At 29.9% G+C, this 8,974-nt stretch overlaps 1 protein-coding gene across 1 annotated transcript; it reads left to right on the top strand.

Annotated features, from left to right (window-relative positions):
- Positions 1-3,192: 3,192 nt before the first annotated feature.
- On the top strand, positions 3,193-6,486 carry MDA1 (Mitochondrial transcription termination factor family protein). Its single transcript, XM_021429522.2, has 4 exons — positions 3,193-3,328; positions 4,442-4,491; positions 4,601-4,816; positions 4,915-6,486. The coding sequence occupies exons 1-4, from the start codon at positions 3,255-3,257 to the stop codon at positions 6,000-6,002; spliced, it is 1,428 nt and encodes a 475-aa protein (XP_021285197.1). The 5' UTR covers positions 3,193-3,254; the 3' UTR covers positions 6,003-6,486.
- Positions 6,487-8,974: the final 2,488 nt, after the last annotated feature.

Raw genomic sequence — 8,974 nt, 5'->3', positions numbered from 1 at the left:
ATTAGAAAGACCCATTTATATATGCATAAAAAAAAAGAGAACCACAGCTTATGCTACTAGTAAACAAAATAAAAAACCAAATGTAGGTTTACTTTTATTTGTTTCTTTCACTCTAACTTGCTTACAGATAGAAGTTGGCATACAGGAGACTTGGTATCTTTTATTTGTTCTGTTGTTTCTCTTCCTATATCTTTTTGCCTATTAAATGTTTCTATCAAAGGTTACACATGTAAGGAATTCAAAATAAAATAATAGTTATATATCAAAAACAATCAGGAGCGACAAAAAGTCAATTAAATAATTTTTTTTTTCTTGTGGTGTTTGCTTGTCTTATGCACTTTTGCTTTTGTAATTTTACTTTTAGCTACAAATTATAAATCATCACTTGAAACAAATCCTTGTTTTAAGACAAATTTTTCTCCTTTTGTTTACTAAGATAGCTTTCTTATGAAACATAAATAATGCTTGTTTTAAGTTCTTCTAAAATCAAACAATTTATTTGTTTGCTTGAACATATTTATATAAATAAAAAAAAATTTCTCTTTCAATTAAAAAGCCTCATCTCATGCATGAAAAGTTTTCTTTTATCATATAAAAAAAAATTCATGCAAGGGACAACAAGCAAAAGAAATGCAATTTTTTGAAAGCAAGAAAATGCAAATAAAAAGAAAGAGAGAGTAAACAAGAAATTATAACAACAACAAGAAGAAGAGCTTACTTGCTCAAAAAGATTCATAAAAGAACATACTTTACTTTGAATTTTGTTTTGCTTGGAATTTGAATGAAAAAAATTGTTTATAGTAAGTTTCATATTTATAAGGCATATAGAATCAAGGTTTTTATGAAAAAAGATTAATTTTCCTTTTATGATTTATATTTTGAAAATCTTATTTTATGAAAAATATATTGGTACATGAGCAATCAAATATTACACAAGACAGTAATATGTTACTACTTAAAGCATCACTAGCTAAGGTGTTACTGTGTAAGGCGATATTACCCGAGGCATTACTACTTGAAGTGTTATTGTACAATACATTATAGTACAAAATAAAACTTTTACATTCTAAATTAATACATAACAATTATTTTTAAGAAATAATTCTTATGTAAAAGGAAAATGTACATAGTCAATTTGGGTTAATACCTATTTTCTAAAGAATTATTTTACAATATAATATTATACAGAGAATAATGAAAACAACCACTACTTCACATAAAACACCTTAAACAAGTGAAATATTACTTCGTACAGAAAATTAGAATAAGTAAATACTACTTCACAAAAAACAACTATACTAAGTGGAGTACTGCTCCATATGGAACAATTAATATTATTAGAATAACTACTTCACACGGATAATAGTGAAAGCAACTTGGAATAAATGGTAGGGTTTATGGGTTACTTTCATCTTGAGATGTTTCAAAGGGTTTGGCTTGGTGGCTTAGATGTAAAAGTAGTTAAGAGGTCTTCCTCTTAATCTTTTCTTGAAGTATTGGTGTTTCACCCTCCTATTTTGTTCTTATATATCTGTGCACGTACATATTCTTCTTTTATACCTGTTCGCATACACCTTTTTCTCTAAACTTGTTCTAATATGGCTTTTCTCGTTTATCTCTTCTCTATTACCTCATATTTGATAACAAGTCTTATTACACCTAATTACTTCAATGATCACTCACATTATTTGCTATAAAATCACCACCTAAATGTCCACATAATGTGTTACAGTAACCATTACTCCCGTTAAAGCTTATCATAATAATATTATTCATTAGGCATATTAAAACTTATTCTTGAATAACTGTCACTTTTGGTATTATATATAGAGTCTCGCAATTTATTTATAGCATGTTTGGTTGAGGGAATAGCTAATTCTAAGAAACAACTTTTCTTTTGTTTGGTTCCCATATGCTCCAAGGAAAACCCATTCCTTTAGAATGGCTATTCTCCAAAATAAGTTAAAACTAAAGAATAGCTAATACCAACACCCCATATGGTATTAGCTATTTCTTGGCTAAGGATTAGCTTCAAAAAATGATAATGATCGAAATGTCCTTTATAAGTTTAAAAATTACATATTATATTTTATAAAAATAATATTTAAATTTTAAAATTAATTAAAATATTAATATTTAAACCATAATAACATTTAAATTATAAATAAAATATTAACCTTTTTAAATGATAATGATTAAATTATAAATAAAATATTAGTACTTAAATTATTAATTGTTACTATTATTATAAAAAAAAGTTTAAATTTTTAATAATATGTTTTAGAAATATATTTTAACTTTTAAAATTGATTAAAATATTAAATTATAAATAAAATATTAATATTTAAATTATCAATTGTTAATATTTTAAATTAATTATAAACTATTGATATTTAAAAAATAAAAATAAATAATCATAATAATATTTTAAATTATAAATAGTATATTAAAAATTTAAAATATTAATGATTAAAATAAAAATAAAATATTAATATTTAAATGATCAATTATTAATATTTTGAATAGATTTTAAATTATTAATATTTAAAAAATATAAATCAAAAATAAATAATCATGTATATTATAAAAGATATTTTTATCTTTTTATACTTTATTCTTTTCTTATTTCAAAATTAATTTTAGTTGCCAAATGTTATAATAAGCTATAATAACTATTCTTCATCTACTACATTACTTGTACCAAATTACATAATAATTATTATATTTTATTCTTAACTTATTCTATTATCACAAAATAACTATTTTATTCTATTGCTATCTATTTAACTAACCAAATGTAATCTTAGAGGACTTCTCTTCCTTTGAGAGCTAATACATTCTCTTTTAAAGCTTCTCTCTAAATTTATTTTATTTCTCTTTTACTTCTTAATTCTCTTATTATTCTCGTCCACACTCAATACTTGAATTGTTTGAATCTTTCTTTTCCGACATATCTTTTTATTTGTTTACGATGCTCTATTACAAAATCCCCCTTACACTTTCAACTTTGATAACGAAATCTAAACCCTTTAACTATCCACGACATAAATGAAATAACGGATTGATTCAACCTCTTGTAATTTACCCTTGCTTTTCTCTGAGAGTCCTCATAAGACAATACGGCATCGTGTTATAAAGTTGTGGCAGGAACTTCACGAGCCTGATATTTGGCAGCAGTCTTTGTCCTAGCCTATATATCCTGACACTTGAAAAGCCATAGAAAATGTTCTGGGTTTCTAACTTGAAAGCGGAAAATGAGGGCCTTTTGTGCAATCCGGCCATCATTGGACCTCTCTTCTCTTTCCAGAGGACCCTTCCCCATTTCCAGGTGCTCGCTTTACCTCTTCTTTCTCTTCATTGTTTCAATATTCTTTTGACACTCCGGCATTTCCTTTCATATTTTACTAGATGATAAAGGGAAATCAATACCTTCTTTTTCCCATTTTATTTATTTGTAATGTTGTGCAAAAGGGTATTTTGAAGTTAGATGCTTTACTGGAAGAAATCTTACTTGGGTTTTTGCTTTACTGGAAGAAATCTTACTTGGGTTTTTGCTTTACTGGAAGATAATGAGTATAAGAAGTGAACTTTGTGTGTCTTTGTTGTTGAAATTAAGGAAGGCTTCTGGGCTTCTTTTTTTTTTTATTGTGTGTTAAAATGAGCCTTTTTTCTCCCTGTTGTTACACTTATTTAGTTGGATAACTGCGGACAATATCTGTTTTGTGAAAAAAAAAAATTTGAATTATTGACTTGACTCTGGTTCCTTTGGACTTCCCAATGTCACTCAGGGTGTGTATTTAGGTGACATGCCCAATGAATTTTGCTAAGTGATGTGTGACAAGAACAAGGTGATTGGAAGTGACCATATATTACCTGTAACACATATTGGTGTCTTGAATGTTTGGAACTTTTCACACTGTTAGTATTGCATCTTTGTGAGTAAGTCGGTGGTAATGAGGAGAGATGGAGTTATTAAATGTGTGGAGAGAGGAAAACCAATTGTAGACACTTATGACGTACGGGGTTCTAGTCTCGCTTTCAGATTTGGATTATATTTGTATTCTTTATAACAAATGTTTGATTCAATTTGCAGTTTGAGATTGAACCTCAAAGGAGGTTTGATCGAGTTGGACAGTTAGCGAGGTATTGGGAACAAAGAGCAGAGGTTTCCTGTTCCTTAATGAAGAAATCTTAGAGCTGCAGCAAGTGATAAAACAATTAGTCAGCAGAATGGGGCAATAGATGAGATAATTTAAGAAATGGAGAATCTTGGGGTACTTTATTAGAAGAGTGTATCTCAAAATTGAAGCAGTGTTCCTTAGATACAATTACTGATTCTGTAGTGAATTTTTTATGCTTCCAGAATGCCTGACTAAATGACGTTTCAATTGCTCGGCAGAGACACTATGCTAAAGCGATAATTTGCTTTATTTTCTTATAGGACTGGACTTCCTTTCCCTGAGAAACTCTTCTTCTGCAGAGCAAAGTTTGGTAAGCAATGTCTTTGGAGACTGTGCCAACATCTACTAACAAATTTTACCATACTTTCCTGCTTATCTTTCTCTATGGGACACTAACTCTGACTTTTGTTTGTTAACAGCTGATTCTGAGGTAGATGGATCTTTTAGTTTAAGAGTGGTGTCGCCAACCGTGATTACAGCAGAAAAAGAAGAAGCTAAGGCTGTTTTAACCTTGTTCTTGAAGAAGCAGGGTCTGAGCAATGCAGTTGCTGCAAGAATCATCAACAAATCGGACCTTTTTATTGACCACCTTGTGTCAAGGCTTCATTCTGTTCATAAATCTCGGTATCTTGTAGGTCCGATTGCAATGTTTTACTGTCTGTTCGCTACATTAGCATGAATGTTGTTATTCTAATTGGTTAAGCTGCTGAAGAAATGCTACTTGACATTGCAGGAAGAGAGCTTACAACTCTTGAGATCAGGGATGCTCTTACCCCTTACCTTGAATCTCTCCTTGAAGAGCATGGAAGAACTCTGGTTGATGTAGTTGAAAATTTTCCTGACCCACCAGTTAAAGATAAACCTGTAACGCAGGTATCTCCTCCAGATTCAGCCGTTGACTCCAAGAAGTTAAAAGCTGTCTCTCGTGTTAGTGAGACAGGCCCAGCAGGGAAGCTCCGTCCTCAAGTTCTCTACCTCATGGAGCTTGGTATGGATCTTGAGAAGATCAAGGTAATTATACGCAGATTCCCATCTTTTGCCTACTACAGTCTGGAGGGGAAAATCAAACCTGTTGTCGAGTTCCTTCTTGAACTTGGTGTACCAAAGTCTGACATTCCCATAATTCTCAGTAAAAGGCCTCAACTGTGTGGAATTAGTCTCTCTGAAAATCTTATACCCACCATGACATTCTTAGAAACCTTGGGTGTGGACAAGAAACAGTGGGCAAAAGTTATATACCGGTTTCCTGCACTTCTTACTTATAGCAGGCAAAAGGTTAAGACGACTTTAGATTTCCTCTATGAAATGGGCGTTTCGTCAGAGAATGTTGGTAAGATTCTAACACGCTGTCCAAACATAATAAGTTATAGTGTGGAGGACAAGCTACGGCCTACAGCTAAGTACTTCTGCTCATTGGGTGTTGATGTTGCTGTTCTTCTACTACGATGTCCGCAGACATTTGGCCTTAGCATTGAGGCAAATTTGAAGCCTGTAACAGAATTTTTTCTTGATAAAGGATACACTGTCGAGGAAGTTGGGATTATGACTTCAAGATATGGAGCATTATATACTTTTAGCTTGGTAGATAACTTGATACCGAAATGGGATTTCTTTTTAACCATGGATTATTCAAAGTCAGAGCTGGTTAAATTCCCTCAATATTTTGGCTACAGCTTGGAGGAGAGGATTAAACCACGAGTTGCAGTTGTAAAGGACTCTGGTGTGAAATTACTGCTGAATCAGATTTTATCATTGTCAAGTCGTGACTTCGAAAAGGCTTTGAAGAAGAAAATTGAGAAGCAGCTTACAGACCAAGTATAACTGATTCATATAGAAAGTATCGATGTGACATTTTATCAAGAATGAGGTTTTGCAGGTATTTTAAGACTAACTTTCTGACGAAGGAACGCTATGATGGGAAAATGAACTTGTCATAGGGAAAAGAAAGTGCTTGCAGCAGACTTCAGAGGTAAATTACCATTTCCAAGTTCAGGTGTGACTTACTGTTATTTTTTGCAAAACCTAGAAACGACCTACTTAGGAGTTGACCCCATTTTGTGTGCAAGAACGAAGAAGCATTTAAGATACAGATGTTATTCTAGGTCTTTTAACCCATCTTATTTAAAATTGCCTTCATGGTGAGTATGTATTTTTACCCCTTCCACAGGATGTAATTATTGTGTTAGAGTTTCATTTCATGTTCTAAGTTCATTCCAACTGTTTGGGATGCATTCTGTCGCTGACTTCTGATGTGATGACATTTTAAAGTTTGGACATGATGTTATAAAGAGCCATCTTTACTTTCCATGTGGTCTTCAAAAGGCTTGCTGTTAATGCTTTGTCAACCATTTATATGCTGCATACTGCACATGTTCTTTGCTGCTCAAAAGGTTTTTCTCCAATCTAATGCCATGAGATATGAGTAACAGAAAAACATCTTGATTCTCTTTCTTTCTAAATATAACTTTCTTTTGTTCCTTTCATCTTTCATATTTCCATCTCTCTGGGGCCTAACCTGGATATTTAGTTTGATAATATTTATTAAATAAATAAATTATTGTATTAATTATTGTTTCACATTTATTTTTTATTAGTGAGTATTTTATTTATTTATGACATGATTATAAATGATTTATTGACATTGTGAAAAATTTTGCTAATAGTTGACAAACCATTAAGCAAAGAGTTATAGCTATTCAATTACTTGGTTATCAAAATTGTTTTATGTTATAAATGTGACAATGTTAAAAATCTACACTTGTTATACTTCTTTTTGAAAACAAAATGTTTTAATTCTATCATTGGAATTGTGAGTTTAAAGCAAACGAGCAAGTGTAACGTATGAGATACATACATATATTGAATAAGATCTAATTACAAGATACCACATAAGCTTATCACTAATCAGTTATTAAAGGAAAGCTTTATTATTGGTTATTAATTATCTTTTGGATTTGAGAGATCAATATACTTTTTTAGTATCTATATGATTTTAATGTTGTTAAAAAAGTGATGCCTGTTTAAAAGTTATGTATATATATATATATATATATATATATATATTTGAGAATTATGCAAATTTATTATTGAGTGTCAAAACAAATTATTTTGGACTTATTAATACAAGTAGAAATGCAAAATTACAATAAATGGATACATTAAACTAAAGAACCCCTAAGTACATTAACTCCAGATGTAGGACTGCCGTATTGATTTAACTCCAATTCAAGTTCAAATTCAAATTCCAATCGTGATTGTGATCTTTGACAATTGTTGTCGCATTTATCACGTAAATACACATATTGTTAACAAGTAATATAATAAAAAGTATTGAATGTTTGGTTCGCAGAATAAATAACAATAGAATAGAATAACCATTTTATGGGAATAGATTAAAATAGAAATATAATAGAAAAATTATTATGTTATTTGGTATTGTGAGTGGAATAGAGCAGGAATTGCTATTATGACTTATTGCAATGTTTGGTTGGTAAAAATAATATTGGAATAAAAAATGTATAAGTGATAAAAAGATAAAAATAACTTTTATTATATTAACATTTATTTTCATAAAAAAAATTATCCTTATTATAATTTCAATACATATTTATCCTAAAGGACAATTATCCATCATAATTATATTTTATCCCAAATGTAAACAATAATTATAATTTACTTACATATTTTTATAAATAGACAATTACTCTAAAATATAATTTAATCACATTATATTTTATCCATCATGAATTAAATTTTGTGTATAGATGTTTGTTTTTAGACAATTTTTCATATATTATGGATCATTTTCAAGATATTGTTTAGACAAAATATTGGAGAAGAAATATTTGGCAAAAAACAAAAAAAATTAATAGAAATATAAAATCATGTCTTTTGATATATTAAATAGAAAATCATTTTTTTTTAAATTAGAAAGATGGTCTTCCATTTTTTATTTTAAAAAAAAAGTAAGTTACGTCTCTTGACATATTAAATAGATAATCATATTACCTTTCAAAAGAAAAAAAGAAAATCATATCTTTGAACCAAGCATGTGATGCTTAGGAAACATAAATACCAAAAAAAGAAACAATGTGAGAATATTACACCGAGTCAAAAGTCAAGATTTAATTTAAAAAGTACACTGACCTTGATAGTAATGGATGAATGTTCATCCTATTACATTAACTTACAGCATGCATAAATCTAACAAGGTAGCTACAATAATATCATCATTATACAACTAGTAATACAACAGTAAGCTAAACAAGGTTTAGACTTGTTAATGAACCTCATAATTAGTATTAAAATCAACCACAAGTGCCAAAAAGTTACAATATCATGAACTTACCTTCACAACAAGTTTCAGAGCCATCCGAGCTCAACGGTCAGCAAGAAATGTCCTCATCTATTTAAATCTTCGATCAGGAGCAATACTAAAAAACACAAATATAAGAGTTGTAGATTCAAGAAGTTTGATTGAAGTAAGAACCCTTTCCTTCGCTGTCAATACCTTTACTTGACTTAAAATCCCATCCAACTCTTGAGCCTTTTGTTGGATGTTTAACTCACCCCCAACACTCTTGTTGAACTCAATTCTAGCCTTTTTTATGTTTTCACTTAATATCATGACAACAGTAATAATTGATTCAGATGTAATGGGATCACCCATCTCATTTGTCCTTTCCCTCTTCTTTGCTGAAGTAGTTTCACTTCCAGGAGCTGACGTTTGAAGTTGAATATTGGAGAAATTGATAATTCTATTTTATAGAATTATTTTAGTCCAATTTTGTTAT

The sequence above is a fragment of the Theobroma umbraticum genome, unplaced genomic scaffold, assembly GCF_002168275.2.
Source record: "Theobroma umbraticum cultivar Fairchild unplaced genomic scaffold, ASM216827v3 scaffold_51.0, whole genome shotgun sequence".
NCBI classification, from domain to species: Eukaryota; Viridiplantae; Streptophyta; class Magnoliopsida; order Malvales; family Malvaceae; genus Theobroma; species Theobroma umbraticum.
Note: the sequence above shows the minus strand (reverse complement) of the source record. Positions and strands in the feature narration are given on the sequence as shown.